At 41.0% G+C, this 19,152-nt stretch overlaps 1 protein-coding gene across 3 annotated transcripts in view; it reads right to left on the bottom strand.

The window, feature by feature from the left end:
- Nucleotides 1-19,152, bottom strand: part of ATP2B1 (ATPase plasma membrane Ca2+ transporting 1) — a 124,749-nt gene that overhangs the window by 41,011 nt on the left and 64,586 nt on the right. For all 3 annotated transcript variants that reach the window (NM_214352.3, XM_021091181.2, XM_085024790.1), the window contains 5 exon segments: nt 418-456; nt 2,245-2,385; nt 7,102-7,227; nt 7,313-7,567; nt 13,936-14,133. In NM_214352.3, the coding sequence (NP_999517.1) occupies nt 418-456; nt 2,245-2,385; nt 7,102-7,227; nt 7,313-7,567; nt 13,936-14,133 (759 nt within the window).

Below are 19,152 nucleotides of genomic sequence, written 5' to 3'. Positions count from 1 at the left end.
GTTTGCTTGTTTTTTAAGGCTGCATCCATGGCATATGGAAGTTCCTGGGCCAGGGACTGAATCCGAGCATAGCTGTGACCCTGAGTCGTAGCTTCAGCAATGCCAGATCCTTTATTTAACCCGTTGCACCGGGCCAGGGATTGAACCTGTACCTCCACAGTGACCTGAGTTGCTGCAACCAGATTCTTAATCTACTGCGCCATGGTGGGAACTTGTGTTTGTTTCTAGTGGGGTTTTTTTTTTGGCTGTACCCATGGCATGTGGGGGTTCCCAGACCAGGGACTGAACCCATGGCACAGCTGTAACCAGAGCCACAGCAGGGACAATGCCAGAACCTTCATCCAGCTGAGCCAAAAGGGATACATTTCTGGATATAATGAGAACAAGCTAAGGATACTTTTATCCTCCTGACTTTACCTTTGTTGCGATTCTCAATAGCTCCATCTTGTTTCTTATCTGTAGGAACAAAACAAGAATTAAAGCTTTCCAAAAGAAACGAATACAGCCATGTAAAGTATGCAAGGGTAGTTCACATTTCGATAACAACTGTTGCACAATGGTGTGTGTGTGTGTGTGTGTGTGTACACGCATACAAACAGAGAATAAATATGGTCAAAGAGGAACAGATGCTCAGGACAGATGAGAATATACTAACGAATGTCTAGCTACTTTGAATGAACTCAAGTTTGGAGAGAGAGCAGATAGTCACATCCCAGACCACGAAGGGAACGGAAACAGATTACCTTGAATTATATTAATATATAGTATTAATTCATTCAAGGGAATGGGAGAAGTAGTGGGAGTCCACGGATGGAAAGATGGTGTCTCCCGTTACACACACACACACACACACACACACACACAGAGGCATCCAAGAATCAAAAATAATGGACAGTAAGTTAGATGCTAATTCCTGCAAATGTACTTGACTGGATTAATACAAACAGGTGTATAAGACCTTAGAAAAAGGGGTGCTTACTGGGGAAGAAACTGCGGGGTCAGTAAAAAGTAAGGTCATGATGCACACTTCCCTTTCTTTTTTAATAGGGTCTGATGACCTCTGTCTCCTAGAAATTAGGGTGCAACATAGGGTATGGTTAAGAGCACAGATCCTTGAGCCGGACAAGTGGGTTAGATCTGCCACTTCCTAGATCTCTGACCTGGAGCAAGTTATGCAACCTCTATAAGGCCCAGTTTACTCATCAGTAAAAACGTTTTCTTTTTGGTATAGTTGGAAAGATTACTGAGATAATGCATATAAAGAAGTCAATAAATGGTATCATCACTATTGGTTTTCAAACTGACTTCCATTCTGTCTTAAGAAACTTTAAGGTGGCACCTAAATATTAAAAACACTGCTGTAGTTATAGCAAGCCAAGACTGCAGCAAGGCATTTATTTTAAAAGATCTCAAAATACTTCTGTGTGTGAGAGACATATGGGCTGACTAGCCTAAGTAAAATTAAATAAATCTAAGTGGTTAAACCACAGTAAACTGATATCATCCTAAAAGGACCAAAACTCTGGAGGAGTGATCCCCAATGAGAGAAAAGGGTGATACCGCAGATGCTTAAAAGAAAAACCGACATATTCCCCAACTAAGTGATTCTGAACTATTTCCCTATGATCTTATAAGCGTCTCTGTGGTAAACTATGGTTCTCAAGTTTGCGGATGATAGATCCCTTAGAAGGACAGCAGATACAATGGATCAAGATTAAAAGTTTAAAGCCTTGCTATCGAAAGATAGGCTGAATATAAAAGAAAAACATACAAGGTGTCAAAGTGAAGTCTTGATTTTATGTCATAAGTACAGACTGGTAAATGTGAATAGCAGAAAACCTGAAAAGATTAAAAGCTCAATGAGGCCAAAGTGTGAAATGTCTGACAGATAAAGCTACTACTAAAGTAGCAGGAAAAATAAGCAAATAGGAAGTGAGAGTGTAATTCATTCTGCTGGTCAAATGACAGTGAGAATTAATCAAGGAGCTGCTGAATTTGTCTAGCGACGGTAAACAGGACTGATGGCTTCATCGAGCCCTTCAGAGACTATTAAGTCTTCAAACAAACAAACAAAAAACGCTCTATCAATTGCGCAACTCGCAAGTACTATGTTGGGTAATTTGTTTTTGTAGAACTCTTTGTATCAAAATCTGATGAAATAGTGTAATTTTTGGTACCAGTTCTTAAAATTTAGCTGCCGTATTTCCAAACACCCATCCTTATATAGCAAATTGCTATTCTTACTTTTCTTTTCCTTTTTCTTCTCATCTTTCTTCTCTTCCTCTTCACCTCCAGCTCCAAGTAAGGTAAAGATGATTCCAGTTTGAGAATTTATACCCACTGCAGTAACTACCATTCTTCCAGAGCCTTCCATTACATGAGTACCTATGGTAATAGAAACGTTGTTTTAAAAACTCAGTATAAAGCCTAAATTCTTGAGCTTAAGGTTTTAACGCTGTACTAAGTCACCTAAGTTCAAAGCTCACTCTACCGCTCATTTATCATGTGATATTGGGCAAACTACAGCATCTCAATTACTTGTCCACAAAGGGAGGTAAGAGTACCCACACTCTATAAACACAAGACTCAAATTACATCTATAAGAACAAAGTGTTTGGCATATTGCCTGGAATTTTAGGGGCACCATGAAATGTCCAATATTTAAATTAAAACTGCATTGCCATTAGGGTTACTTCTCTGAGAAATACACTGTTTATAATGAAAGGGGTTTACACTGAGGTACCTGGAATGACTGGCCAATGGGGACGTACCATACAGCACACAGAACTCTACCCAATAGTGTGATAATCTATGTGGGAAAAGAAACTAATAAAACACAATGGATGTGTGTACCTGTACAACTGAATCACTCTGTTGTACAGCAGAAATTACCACAATGTTGTAAATCAACTACACTTCAATAAAACTTTAAAAAAGAAAAAAAAGAAAAGAAAAGAAACGTGCCCATAACCAAAGGATTCCACAGCAACAATTGTCCTAATCCCACACCAAATCCACAAGCTGCTCCTAACCCAGGGTCTTAGGCCAGCCCCCACTGGATTACCTCCTGGCCAGTCTCTTGTCGTTCCAATTCATCCCCAGGTAAGCTTTAACTTTCCCCAAATGTGATTTTATCGTAAGTGTCTCACGGCTCAAAAACTTCTGACTCTCTATTATCTACTAGATAAAGGACGAAGTCTTCCCTTGAATACGGAACAAACCTTTTGAGCTTTTCATCCCTGCTCTAACATGAAACTTCGTAAGAGAGAGCTGGGGAGCAGAGTCGGGAACACGGACTGAATTCTGACTCTGTCTCTCACAACAATCTTGCAGGTTGGCTGGCATAATTATTTTCGGGAAACTTGGCCAAGGTTACACCATTATTAAGTGACAAGGCAGATGCAATCCGGCTCTGTCAGAGGGCAGAGGGCATATTCTTAAGACATAACGCCGGTCGGTCTGCTTACAGCTCTTCAACGTGTACATCCAATTCTCTGCAACTTTCCCTCCCTCATTACAAGGCTTCCCAAGCCTTTGTTCTCGTATTTTTGTGGCTTTTAAGTAGCTTTCAAAACTTAACACTTTTCAAAACACTTACAGTCTTCTTTACAGGTATCGGTTACTTATTTGATCTCCTCGGGGAGGGCAGGGTCTGTAGCACCTCCCACCACGGCGTGTACCAAAGCAATGCCAAAAGGTTATTCACAAAGCAAGACTGTTAAGCCTACGTACTCGTTCTAGCACCTAAGAATTTATAATTAGTTATTAATCACTGAGTACCTTACCTAGTATGAATTTTTTAGGACTTTGATTTTTTGCTTTCAAAAAATCTATATTCTGACTCTTTCACTAATTATTAGCTTCTTTGCCAGTAAAAACGCAAGAGAAACAAGAAATGAAATGCAGGAGAGTGAAACAATATTCAATGAGCACAGACTACATGTAAAAGACTATTTGTTTCTTTTAACAATTGTGGATTTCAGCAAGTGTCAGTTTTTTAGGTTTCATTCTTCTTTACCACAGATAATCAAATGTTGGCAGTTAATATGCTCAAGTCAACAGCTTTTGTTCTGGTCATATCCCCACTGCTAACTGAATAACTGCCTTAAATATCTAAATTTAAAAAGCCAAGAACAGCAGAGAGGGATGGCATCATGAGAATAAATTTAAAAATAAATGCATTCATGTTTTTAGTACATTTTTGGAAGAGGGAAATAAATGCAGAAAAACTTTCCCACCCGTACTGTGATAAGGGACTCTAGAAAGCTATTTCGGTCTTTTCTTAAACATGGAAAATTTAGAGTCCTCTTGGTATACTTGGTGTGTCAGGAACCTGAAGTCTACCAAAACTTATCAGCCATCTCTGTTGACACAGAAAGGGACCCAGGTTCAGCTACAGGATGTCAATCTGAAGAGCTAAGCCCTGTCAAACACGCTAGACGTACATCAAAGTTGATCAGGTGTACGGGGCAGAGAGGGAAGAGGACAGCATCTCACCAAGGACTGTGGCCCAGTCAGCCTACAGCAGCTAGGTAGGACCAGCAAGCTTCCCTCTCCTTTGGAAAGATCAGAGATTTTATTTTTTTGGCTTTCTAGGGCTGCATTCACAGCATATGGGAAGTTCCCACGCTAGGGGTCGAACTGGAGCTGTAGCCACCAGCCAACGCCACAGCCAGAGCAATGCAGGATCTGAGCCGCGTCTGCAGCCGGCAGCACAGCTCATGGCAATGCTGGATCCTTAACTCACTGAACGAAGAAGCCAGGGATCAAACCCACATCCTCATGGATACTAATTGGGTTCTCTACCACTGAGTCACAATGGGAACTCCCAGATCACAGATTTTACTGGTTTACTATTAACCACAATTTCTTCTAAGTACAGCCAAGAAGAAGTAAACTAAGTATACATTAAACTTAGATACATTACACATCTAAGATAATTCTGTCTACATGGGATGAATTTCAAGGCACATTAACATAAAGAAAAACCCAAATAGAGTATGAACATTCTTAGTAGTGTAGGTCATTGAAGGTGTACAAATCTCAAGATTTTTTTCAAAGAAGTGTTAAGTCTATATTACAAGTGAAACTCTCCCTCTATTTCTAATGGCGTTTATAAATGTATATACGTGAAATTGCTCTGATTTTTAGTGGTGGGATGTTTTGCCATAAGCCTTTAGCACAGTATTTACAAATCTTAAAAAGGTAATGGTTAAACGTAGGTATGTGCCTCGAAGTTGTGATTCTAATTTAAATGACCCTTGTCACAGGTTTGACTTTGGATCCAGTAAAACCATGTACAACCAATTAGTATATAAAGTACCCAGATAAGAACTGAAAAAACCTGCCAAGTTATTAAATAGTTAAATAAGCAGAATTTCCTCACAGGGTAGGAAATGTTAGCATTCCATTAACATCTGAAAATGATAATTAAAGACAAACAGGCAACTTTTTTTTTTTTGTCTTTTTAGGGCCGCACTCACGGCATATGGAGGTTCCCTGGCTAGGAGTCCAATCAGAGCTACAGCTTCCAACCTACACCACAGCCACAGCAATGCAGGATCCGAGCCATATCGGCCACCTACACCACAGCTCACAGCAACGCTGGATCCCTAACCCACTGAGCAAGACCAGGGATTGAACCCACAACCTCATGGTTCCTAGTCAGATTCGTTTCTGCTGCTCCATGATGGGAACTCCCCAAACAGGCAACCTTTGCTTACTCCAAATGCTAGTATAATCCGATCTAATGAATACATTTAATACCATTATTTTATAATTTTCTAAGTTCTATAAAGACTACTAGAAAACTGAGTAGGAAACTGGAAATCAAAAGTCAAGGAACTGGCACACTTTTGAAGTCAAGCTGCGGTAATCTGGTTTCTTTTCATGCTGCATTTTAGAAGGTGGCTTGCAATTTTTTTTATCACCCCTTCCATTTAATTTGCAATTACCGTAGCATCTAGCTGTTACAGAAGTCTCCTGAGCAGACACCCACCCCTCCCTTATTTTTCTTTTTTCTTCTTAGGGCTGCACGCACAGCATATGGAAGTTCCCGGGCTAGGGGGAGAACTGGAAATCGCAGCTGCCGGCATACGCCAGAACCACAGCAATGCCAGAGCTGAGCCGCATCTGTGACCTACACCACAGCTCATGGCAATGCCAGATCCTTAACCGCCTGAGCAACTCCTTTTCAGAGGAGTTCTCTTTTCCATTCTCAGAACATGTCCTAACCACGTGCACATGCGGCCTTGTCCAACAGACTGGGTGCTATCCTGGACCCACTTATTAAGTACATCATCTTAGGTAATTAAAGTCTCATACTCATTCCTCAGTAGTTAAATGAGGGAGTGAGTTTAAGTAAACTTTAAGGATTTTATATTTCTGTTTTTTTTGTTTTTTTTTTTTTTTTTTTAAACCCTGTCCTTTGCAGACCACCACAGAGAACTCAATAATTTGTTTTAAATACATGATCAGGGAGTTTCTGTCATGGTGCAGCAGAAATGAATCCGAAGAGGAACCATGAGGTTGCGGGTTCGATCCCTGGCCTTGCTCAGTGGGTTAAGGATCCGGCGTTGCCGTGAGCTGTGGTGTAGGTCGCAGACACGGCTCGGATCTGGCGTTGCTGTGGCTCTGGCTGTGGCCGGTGGCTACAATTCCAATTAGAACCTCCATATGCTGCAGGTACAGCCCTAAAAAGACAAAAGACCAACATAAATAATCAAATAAATACAAGATCATTCCTTAATTTTATATTTCCTCACAAGTCTTAAAAATACATGTCAACACAGAAAAACAGAACAATTCAACAGAGATCATTCGGCTTACACTTTAACTTTTATCAGTATGCTAACGTTAACTAACATTGACTCTAAGGTCTTTTTTTGACTCGGGTTCCTCATTTGTAAAACACAGCTCTGGATTTAAGGATCTCTAATGTCTCTGCCAACTTACAAAAGAAAGTCTCTAGGGATTACAAGGGTAGAAACTAACATAAAATACAGAATCCTTTTCGTATTACTGGCTCTCAGGGAAACTGGTCAAGTGGTAGACAGTGGTGGAGGAGGAAAAAGTTCAAAGGTACATAGAAGAAATCGATACCTGATAAGAGTAAGGGGTCCTTATCTAAAGACTTCTTAACATGATCGGATTCCCCAGTCAACGAGCTCTCATCAATTTTAAGATCATTGCCTTGAATGAGGATTCCATCCGCCGGGAGAAGATCACCTAGAAGAAAACAACGACATGCTGACCTGTGGACAGAAGACAATCACCTCACACGACCCGAAGGCAAAGCGCCCTGTCTACTCACCGTACTTCACCTGAGCGATATCGCCAACAGTAATGTCGGCCACAGGGATCTGAATGACCTGCCCGCCCCTGATGACCGTGAACTTCTGCTCCTGCTCAATTCGACTCTGCAAGCCTCGGAACTGCTTCTCCTTACTCCAGTCATTGAAGGCGGTGACCAAGACCACGCACACCACCGACAGCAGGATCGCAGCACCTTCAATCCAACCAGTTTCACCTTCACCTTCTTCCTCCCCGACAGAGACTTCTCCACAAACTATGCGCAAAGAAAGAAAATGCTCATCGAAAGAGATTCTGAACTGACGGCAAAAGACAGAGAATCATGACGCGTGTATGCCCCACTCATTCTGCCGACAGCTCTAAACACCTTGGTGGACACGAAGCATTTCAAAACGTTGATGTTCCTTTCAAGTTCCCTGCCTCTCAAGCGTCCCATCCCGAGGGCAGCGAGGCCGTCGAGGGTACCAGGGAGGAGCGAGGACCCTGGCGAAGGCACAGTCTTGACTCTAAGGAGAGTTACTTATTTTGGAGACTCAGTTTCTTCATCTATCAAATCGGGACACCACCACTTACCCCAGAGCTGCTGTGAGGATTAAATGAGAAGCCACTTGCCAAGAAGGCAGAGCAGGGGCTGAGACATCCTTCACACGCAACCACTGCTTAGGGCTACTACATTCGACATAGAGTAGCCAAGTCATAAATGCAAAGGTACGTATGTTGTGCTAACCATGTATCCAGCTTATTTGCTACATCAGTATTACGGGAGTATGAGAAAAGCTTGGCTTTTGTAACATAAAACTTTAAGCAAAGTGCTATGTATTAACTCAACTATTTGAGCACCTAAGGTGCCAGACATTGTTTTCGAAACTAAGGCTGTAACGGTGACCATGACACCTTAGTTCTTGCAGCTCAGGGAACCCATCTCAGTTTGGTAGGTGTGGATGGTATATGAAGAATTCATAGAATAAAACACAAATGGTGGATCTCAGATACTGTACATGCCACGAAGAAAATAAAACACAGTAATGTGCTAAGAAGTGGGAAAAGAGGGCTGTGGTTGGGTACACAGCGATGACTGCTCAGAGGTGCCCACGGTATCTGAGCCAGGAGCCAAATGATGTAAGGGAACCAGACACACAGATTTAAGGGAAGAAGACTCCAAGGAGAGGGGAAAATCAGCACAAAGACTCTAGGGCAGAAAAGAGTTTAGAAAAAGACGGGGGTGGGGGAACCCCTCAAAACTGCAAGGTCAATGGTGGTGAAGAAAGGACAACGGGACAGTGCTTTTTGGACCTTGGCTATAATCTATTTGTGACTCTAAACCAATTAGTGGTCCATGACCAGAATTTTGAAAAATGAACTAAAATGAAATAGAAAGGATATACAGGCAATAAAGGTAAGTACTGTTTTTTGAAAGCTTCGTTTGCTTATACATAAATTCACACGAAGGCATGTGTTTGTAGGTAAAGTTCTTTCTTTCTGGGTGTGGAGCTAAAATAAAATCTCTGAAAGCCCAATGGTTCTCTTAGGACACGCAGAGCAAGGACAAGGATTATTCGCAAGAAAAGAATGAATAAATCAACGGCAATAGAAATGATTAAAGCATATTCCAGAACAGTGAGCACGAACTGAAGAGGGAATATGAGATGCAAGGATGCTGAATAGGGATTAATCCAGAGGAGGCATGTGGGACAGATGAAGGGAGAGAAGACAGAAACTGGAGAAAAATCAATTGTGGGTGAAATGGAAGGGGTGATGTGAACAATCACAAAAAATATCCCCGGAACATGAGTGGGATTCAGCCACCAATGGTTTATACGTACAAGGCATGTTCTCCAAAGGAGGGGGCAAGATGATCCACTGGAACGCCGGCCCTGCCATCCAAATATTAAGCTGCTGCTGCTGCTTTTTTTTTTTTTTTTTTTTTAATTTTTACGCCCGCACCTGCAGCATATGGATGTTCCTGGGCCAGGGGCCAAAATCAGAGCTGTTCTGTCAGCCTACACCACAGCCATGGCAACAGGGGATCCAGGCTGCATCTGCAACCTATGCCACAGCTTGAGGCAATGCCAGATCCTTAACCCACTGAGCAAGGTCAGGGATTGAACCTGCATGCTCACGGTCACTATGTCGGGTTCTTAACACATTTAACCACAATGGGAACTCGCTAAAACTTCTATTTTAATTATTCTCAAGCTGAAGAAATAACTATGTACTATTGCATTCAATAACCAGTTAAGCAAATCTACAGTTTTACATTATTTTAAACAGCAGAAGCAGCAAAGACAGCTTCTCCTTACCTCTCCCCTGCCCAGAAGATCACGGACTTGCTCTCTGGATTAGAGAAAGTCAGTCTGAACTCAAGAGCAGATGAAGGCTGAAATACTAACGTTGATCACTTTTGCCATCCTGGAAGCAGTGACAAAATACTATCTCCCAAATGAAGCCACCACAGTGGGTTTTGCTATCATTGGTTAAAAATAAAAAAATTCAATACTTTGTAACAGTGAGTGAGAAAGACTGAAATTTACTAGTCGTGGAGTTCCCATTGTGGCTCAGCAGTAACGAACCCAACTAGCATCCATGAGGATGCAGGCTCGATCCCTGGCCTCGCTCAGTGGGTTAAGGATGTGGCATTGCCGTGGCTGTGGCCTAGGCTGGTGGCTACAGCTCTGATTTGACTCCTAGCCTGGGAACCTCCATATGCTGCGGCTCTGACCCTAAAAAGACAAAAAATAAAAATAAAATAAAATAAAAAATAAAGCTGAGGACAACTGGAAAAAATTTAAAAAATAGAAAAAAGAAATTTACCAGTCATATTTCAACAAAAACTTACGTAACTGGTGGAGGGAAGTGAAAGTAAGTAACGTGACTGAGTGAATACACTAAAATCTTCCACTTGAATTTACCTAATATTGTGAGTTTTTTCCAGTTATGAGAGATTTTAAAACCAAGTTCTGAAAGAAAACAAACTTAGACCCAAATCAGGCTAAATCAAGATTATAAAACATAACAATGTATATTCAATCATGCCCTCAATGATGTTTTATGGCTACTAGAACTAAGAATCAAAATTTAAAGCTTTATTTCATCTTTTTAATCTTTCTATTTCTGTGTATGTTTAAAAATAGACACATTACATAACGTTATATTCATATATAGTTCTACTTTATATTACACAGATCGAGTTAGAATGATCCTGAAACAGAAGGTAGTAAAATATTTCTAGAAACCAAATCCTTTTCCTACCAATGACCGTTACAAATTTTTAAGGGAGCTCAGGTGGAAAATAAAGTAATCCCCAAATCAAAGTTAGGAAAGGACTGAACTTTACCAGTTACATAGACGGTAAAAAATTATTTCATAATATTTTCAGTAAAGTCCATGAGTAAATACAGCAATAAAAATCAGTCTTACTAAAGGCGTTCCCTTGTAAATATATTCGCATGAGATACGCATCATTTAAATTCAACCTATGCTCTCTATCACAGGGCAAATATTCCCTTCTAAAATCCCCTATGTGATTCCTGGGTGGTGTATCAAGTGTATGTATCAACAGTATAAAAAACCAGTTCTCAAAGTATAATCTAGGAACTCCAGGGGGATCCTCAAGGCCAAAACTATTTTTATAATACTAAGATGCTATGTGCTTCACATTTCACAAGCAATAGTGAAATTTTCCAAAGATTCCATTAGATGTGCTAATATGATACAATGAACAGAGAAGCAGATGAGAATCCAGTGCTTTTCAACTAAGCTAGACATTAATGAGAGACAGTGAGAAACATTACTCTTCATTATTCCATTTTAAAGCTCCTTAATAACTAATCATAGTTATATTACTTTATAATAACATATATTATTTTTAAATGCACTGCTATTTTTAAATTTCTCAGCTTTAATGTAGAATACAACATATATCTACAGCTGTAACTCACATCATCAAAAGTTCTCTGGAGTTCTCAATACTTTGAGAGTATAAAAGGACTCTGAGACCAGAGTTTGAGAACCAGTAATTGAATACAGTGACTACAGATTTATTCACATGTGGGTGATAGTGCTCGTTTTCCCCCCAAACAGTACAACTAAAAAACTGATGATTTGGATTTCTATAACTATAGATTTATAACGAATGGGTTTCCTTTTAAGCAAATTATTACTTCTTAGGGTTTAACATATAACAGGATGAAAAGATACACGAAATACACTAATTATTATTATTATTTTTTGAAGTTTAAACACTAAATAACTTTTACCACGGAGCAGAAATATCTTTACATGATCTATTAACACCTTCTGGAAGATTCTGAGTCTCTTTAAAAGGTCTTAAGACACGGACGACTCTAGATTATCTTCTCAGTTGGCTCTAATACCAGGTATCTCCTTAAGCAAATCTGAAAAAAGGCCTGTCACTACGTCCTACAAATGCAGCAGTCTGAATCCCAAGAAGATCTGCCCAGATTCTGTTTAAAAAAAAAGAAAAAAAAAATCCATTCCCATTGAAAAATATATTTCTCCAGTTTTCTGATAGTCTTGGGAAAAAAATGTTAGAAGTCAAAAGTTTTTAATCATCTGCTAACTCAAGTCTAGAATACCGATCCCCAGGATTCTATAGTGATAGCTGGGAACACTAACCAGTGAAGAATGTGGCTGTGGGATGCTACACATGGTGTGACCTTCCTTTGCAGATAAGAGACATGCATCCTCACACCTACCCACTTGTGCACACACACGTCCATGGGCACCACAGACTCAGACACAAAAATGTTTAAAAAATCTTGAAGGATGTATATCAAGATGGTATAGCAGCAATCTCTAAAACGTGGGATTATCAGGGACTCTGATTTCCTACGAATTGTCATTTCTCCTCCTACTTTTCCTACAGCGAGAAATGTACCATTTACTTAACAAATAAAAGTTTAAAAAATAATTTGGCTCCATATCGACACGAACATCGCCTAAGTTCTTTCTTATCTACACCACTGACTCTCAACTGGGGGCAAAACTGCCCCCTTATAGGATACCTGGCAACGTCTGGAGACCTCTGGCTGCCTCACCCGGAGAAGTGAGCCAATAAACAAGGCGACAAGGAATGTTCTAGTGCAAAATGTTGACAGAGCCGCCCTGAGAACCCCTGATCTACAATGACTTCAGCCTCAGATAAACTCACTTACTCTGTGACTCTCTCTCCCCTGCCGCCCCAAGTTCTCTCTCACATGTGCTCCAGGCACACCTTTGAAAGAACTACTCTAAATGACTACCTAAACCAACTTTTATAGTTAGTAAATATTTATTAAACTCTTCATAACGTGAAAGGCAGAAGAGGAGTTCCCGTCATGGTGCAGCGGAAATGAATCCGACTAGGAAGTATGAGGTTGCAGGTTTGAGCCCAGGCCTCGCTCAGTGGGTTAAGGATCTGGTGGTGCTGTGGCTGCAGCACAGGCTGGCAGCAACAGCTCCGTTTAGACCCTTGGCCTGGGAACCTCCATATGCCGCAGGTGCGGTCCTAAAAAGACCAAAAAAAAAAGACCAGGAAAAAAAAAAAAAACAAAAGCAGAAGAATGAAGCTTTCACAAACAAAAGAATATTTTGGTGAATCACTCTTCTGATACACAAAATACTATTGGTTCACAATATAGCTACTTCAATACAGTGACAAAGCCCAAACTAGATCTCCTTGTAGTTAAAGAATGTACTATCAGTAATAGCCATATTTAAATAATTTGTTTTAAAGGAAAAGAAGAAGAAATTTAAAAGAGATATGAAGGACACAGAAAGGCTGGAGAAAAACGAAATCATTTGTAGCTATAGGTTAAAGCAGAGTTACCACTCTCTGTTTTTCCATTTGGCAGGATACTTTGTAACATCAGCATTTCTAAGATGGCAAGGAAATTATCCAAATCATGTATATAACAACAAACTATAACCACATTTTAAGAACTTGAAAAGGAATAGATTGGGGAAGAGAATAAAATTTTGCATTCATAACGATTTTCCAAAATATTAAAAAAACCCCAAATTCACAACAAATTAGGAATGGATAGGGAGTGTGGGGTTGGCATATGTAAAAGGTCACATTTAGAACAGATAAGCAACGAGGGCCTACGGTACAGCACAGGGAACCATGTCCACTCTCCTGGGACAGAACCTGATGGAAAACACCATGAGACAGAGAATGGGTGCCTACGAGGGACTGGGTCACTCTGCTGTACAGCAGAAATGGACACAACACTGTACATCAACTATACTTCCCAGTAAAAATAAAGTTTAAAAAAACTAATTATGTCACAATAGTGTTCTAAAGAACTTCAAAGCCATGCTGACTCATATCATATACCTGGCTCAGCTCCTTGCCAGATACAGAGGATGCATAACCTCTGGGTCTCGCTGAGAAAATGGAAGTGACACTATCTATCTCACAGGGTTACTGGCAGGTAAATATCTGAGGTCACATGTTTAAAGGACGATTAGAAGCTCTATTAGAATGACATCCAGCATGTAGCAAACAGTCAATAAATGCTGGCCCACTACCGTTACTGTGTATCAAGCAAGCAAATGAGTAAGGAAATGAGCCAAACTTAGCAACACACATGAAAAGCCTTTTTTTCCTCCCAATTTACTTACGTGCATTATCCCCTTCTGGAGGTTGGTAAAAAGAAAGGCCCAATGATACTATGGCTGCAATTTCTAATATAATTAAAGTGACATCTTGTAATGCTTCCCATACTAACTGAAGAAAGGTTTTTGGCTTTTTAGGAGGTATAAAATTCTTTCCAAATACTGCTTCTCTTCTTTCTATATCTGCTGGGTTTCCACTTAAACCTAATAAAAAGAAATAAATTTCAGTGAACAGTTTTACTACTTACAAAGGAAAATATTTTATTCAAAACACATTCATTTTTTACACTTCAGCTTCGCTGCATTTAGACACAATTCGTAAGACCCCATCAAAACGTTTTATTCTTATGAGTCAGAGACTAAGTGTAAAAAATTTAAATAATCAAAAAACATGTGCAATTCTTTAAAAAAACATTGTAAGTAAGTGATGATACAAGGTTGAATTAAGAATTTCCACTTTCCCAAACTTCTGGGGTTTTTGTTTTTTCTTTTTTGGCTACCCTGTGGCACATGGACTTCCTGGGCCAAGGATCGAAGCTGAGCTGGAATTGTGACCTACGCCACAGCTGCAGCAATGCCAGATCCTTAACCCACTGCCCTGGGCTGGGGATCAAACCTGTGTCCCTGTGGTTGCAGAGACACTCTTGATCCCGTTGCACTACAGTGGGAACTCTGAAAACTGCTGGTTTTTGATTATGCTATCTTATACCAACTTGTAGATTGCTAGAGACCAAAAATGATGTGACTCTGATGGTTTTACACTGGAATTAAACATTTCCCTGACCTTAAGAAATTTTCCCTCACCAAGTGGGGAATTATATCAAGACATTTATTTGATATACTTATTGCATACTGGTTAACTTTAATAGGTGCAAATTTTTTTTATTTTCACTTGTTTGCTTTAGAACAATGAAAAGTTCATCTGTCACAAGTTCTAAAATTTCTCCTCTAAAGGTCTATTTCAACTGATCAAAGAATGAGATCCTGCTGTGTAGCACTGGGAACTATGTCTCGTCACTTATGATGGAGCATGATCATGTGAGAAAAAAGACTGTATACATATATGGGTAACTGGGTCACCATGCTGTAGAGTGGGGAAAAAAAATGTATTGGGGAAATAACAATTGATTACAATAAAAAAAAAAAAAAAGAAAAAAGATGGTAGGTCACAAACAACAACAACAACAACAGCAACAACAAAAAACCCCAAGAGACTTAGGAGAACCTTTCCCTAAAGTTTTGCCTTCAGGATTTCTTTTCTTTTTTTTTTGTCTTTTTTTTTGTTATTTCTTGGGCCGCTCCCACGGCACATGGAGGTTCCCAGGCTAGGGGTCGAATCGGACGGAGCTCTAGACACCAGCCCAGGCCAGAGCCACAGCAACGCGGGATCCGAGCCGTGTCTGCGACCGACACCACAGCTCACGGCAAAGGGACCGAACCCACCACCTCATGGTTCCTAGTCGGATTCGTTAACCACTGTGCCACGATGGGAACTCCCAGGCTTTATTTCTAATTGAAGAAATAGGTACTGCTGTTGGATGACTGTCACTGTAAGGGAAAAGGTACACTGGAGGACACAGTACTGCTTGGACCGGGAATCAGATAGGAAGGAAGAGGTGAAGAGAGCTAGGGATGATCATATCTGCCTCTCCTTCACCCCAGCAAGCAAGGCCTCCTTTAATTTAATCCCATCAAGCCTAGACAGATCTGACCTAGCTAACACAGCATAAGTACGCATTTCCGTGATTGTGGGGGTATGAAAACACAGACAGCAGTGACAAATGACATTTTCCCCCTAGTTTAAGAACACTGAAGAAGGAGACAGAGTTACCAGGGTGACAACTTTTATCATTATAAACTTAAATTTATAATTAATTTAACGTCAACTCCATTTTTTGGCAAGCACTCATTCTAAGAGAACAGCAAAGGAGCAAGACAAGAAAACAGCCGATAACTGGAAAACTCTTGGCTTTATGTATTTTAGCTACTACTCTGGATGTGGAGGCAGGCAGAGAATAAAAAAGAAAACAGGAGTTCCCGTCGTGGCGCAGTGGTTAACGAATCCGGCTAGGAACCATGAGGTTGTGGGTTCAGTCCCTGCCCTTGCTCAGTGGGTTAACGATCCGGCGTTGCCGTGAGCTGTGGTGTAGGTTGCAGACACGGCTCAGATTCCGCGTTGCTGTGGCTCTGGCGTAGGCTGGTGGCTACAGCTCTGATTCAACCCCTAGCCTGGGAACCTCCATATGCCGCGGGAGTGGCCCAAGAAATAGCAAAAAGACAAAAAAAACAAAAACAAACAAACAAAAAAAAAGAAAACAAAGGAAGTTCATTGCTAGAATTAGCAATGAGCAATGAATACACAGATTTTAAAGTCATTATTTACTATGTTTTAAAATTTATTATTTCCTTGTTAAGGGTGCCCAAAAGCTTCCAGCGAATGTTTTCTCTAATAACTGTAAGAAAGTCAAGTCCACAGTGGGCAGGTCGGAAAGTGTCTTAGATTTCTGATGAAAAAAGTCATCAAGTGAAAGCTTCCACAGAGCCTGAGGCTTTGAGACAGAGTCAAAGGCAAGAAGGGCAGGGAAGGACTGCACTGACTGTGATTAGGGGAAAGGCAGTGTGAGAGGAAACCTGCAAACTTAGCATCCACACACTGTTCCCCCAGGTGAGAGCAATGCACCCCAGCAGTCCTGGCTGCAAATTGTTAAGCGGTCTGTGCTTTACACGGGGGCTGTGGGCATCAGTGTAGCGAGGCACTCCACAAAACAAAATGTATTTGTTTTAAACAACTATACCTTGAGATGTTCAGGAATCATACGCTTACTGCTTTTCAAATTAAATATTCTTTCTTCTATGAAAGGATGATATTAGATCGTGGGTAGGTCTGTTCTTATATATTAATGCCCTTATAACAACATAAAAAACTGTTATCCCGCCCTGTGTGAGTCTGCAATTTTTTTGAAGAAATACCTTTGAAGATACTGGTTCTGTTTAACTCGCACTTAATAGAGTCTACCATTAGTTACACATAACACCTAAGTTTTAAATGGCACCGCTGAACTGCAAAAATAATTGATTAAACCTTAACTTACAGTGGTTGTAACAGGGGCCAATATTTTAGGTGAATGCTGAAGAGAATAGCCACAGAGCTAAAGACAGCTTAAAAATGTATGTTGGAGGGAATGTGGGAAGTAAAAACGCAGCTGATTCAAAGGCTATCCTAACTCTCCTATGCTCCCACCACACATATGAGCACCCACTTAGGTCACTACACCACTAAAGTTGATGGTGTAGGAATTGGAAGGCCTAGGTTCTAAGTCACCTACTGAAATCTTGTGCAAGTCACCTGACCCCTTTGGGGGTTGAAGGAGACTGTTAATATTTATTGGTGTAACTTGGATCGTCTGGGAAGACCAAAGGAGAAGGTACAAAAAGTATGAAAATCATAAGCTACAGGCAACAGTTCAGTTGAGGGGGAAGATAAGTTAAAAACTGAACACTGCAGGTTTTAACTCCATTTTGGGGACAAGTGATTTCTATAAATTTAAAAGAGTAAACTTACATAATCTAAATAGAATGAAGTTACGAGTTTTGCAACAATTGTCTGCTCCCCTCACAGATATTTACTAAATATCTTCTACTCTCAGGTAATGTCCTAATTGCTGAGAAGCCAGTATGAGTAAGTCCTACATTCAGCGAGCTTCTGTTATACTGGAGGGAGACAAAGAGACAATTAAAATAATATGGAGAGAGGACTGGCATTTATGCTAAGTGCCATGGAAACCACTAGAAGGCTTTATAGCAGGGTAGTGATAACTAATCTCATTTAAACTGTGTGAAGGTTGTTCCCATCGTGGCTCAGTGGTTAACGAATCCAACTAGGAGCCATGAGGCTGCGGGTTCGATCCCTGGCCTTGCTCAGTGGGTTAAGGATCTGGCGTTGCTGTGAGCGGTGGTGTAGGTCGCAGATGTGGCTCAGATCTGGCGTTGCTGTGGCTGTGGCGTAGGCCAGTGGCTACAGCTCCGATTAGACCCCCTAGCCTGGGAACCTCCATATGTTGAGGGTGCGGACCTAAAAAGACAAAAAAAGCCAAATAAATAAATAAATAAATAAATAAATAAATAAAATAAGTAAATATACTTGTGAAGGTAAATTGAAGTGGGCAAGAGAGGAGGAAAAGATCAGTGAGAGGCCGTTTCAGTACAGGTAAGAGATGGTGGTGGTTTGCCCCTGGGTCTCAGAAATGCAGGCAGTCACTGAATCTGCCAGGTGATCTTGCAAGGAGATATACAGAACTTGCTGAAGGACTGGATGTGGATGAAAAAAAAAGGGATCAAGAATGACACCGAGGAGTTTCCATTATGGCTCTCTGGGTTAAGAACCCAGCCAGTATCCATGAGGATTTGGGTTCGATCCCAGGCCCCACTCAGTGAGTGAAAGGATCTGAGTTGCTGCAAGCTGCGGACGATCTCGGAGGTGGCTCGGACCTGGCACTGCTGTGGCTGTGGCAGCGGCCAGCAGCTGCAGCTCCGATTCGATCCCTAGCCTGGGAAACTCCCTGTGACATGGCGCAGCCCTAAAAAGACGAAAAAAAGAATGACACCTAGACTCATTTTTGTTTGTGCATTTACATGGATGGATGACAGAGACACATACCAAGATAGAGCAGGCTTTGGGAACTCCAGAACTGGGTGGAAAAAGGCAGGCAGGAGCTAAGGGTTCTGCCTTACGGATTTAAGCATGAGATGCCCATTAAACAAACACGTGGTAATGTCTAGTAAACAGCTGGTTATCCATATTGAGATCTCAGGGAGAGATCGGATCCAGAGAGTCCTCAATATACAGACGATTCTGGAGCTGTGGACTTAACAAGAGCTCCTAAAAAGCTAAAGTAAGTGGACAAGAAGAAAGCAGGGCTGAGGCGAGAGCCTTGGAGCACTCCAACATGGGACGGGCGGCTAGGGTTCTTAGAACACCAAAAGCAACGGAGAAGAAGTGCTGACACACACACATACACACACGTTTGTGCAGTACTGCAGAGCTTTAAAAAGATGATGTGGCTGATTATAGCAAACGGTGTTACAAAGGTGGAGTAAAATGAAGACAGAAAATGGGCGCCTGGCTTTCGCTAGATGGAGGCCAGTGGTCTTGCTAAGGCACCTTTCAGAGCCGTATGCAAGAAAGTGTGATTGGAAAGGACTGGACAGAGAACGGGCACGAGT

This window comes from Sus scrofa, chromosome 5, assembly GCF_054392235.1.
Source record: "Sus scrofa isolate SSC_HxYL_T2T_F1_AM1 chromosome 5, Sscrofa_HxYL_maternal_Yorkshire_Landrace_v2.0, whole genome shotgun sequence".
NCBI lineage: Eukaryota > Metazoa > Chordata > Mammalia > Artiodactyla > Suidae > Sus > Sus scrofa.
This window is presented reverse-complemented; position numbering and strand designations above follow the sequence as displayed.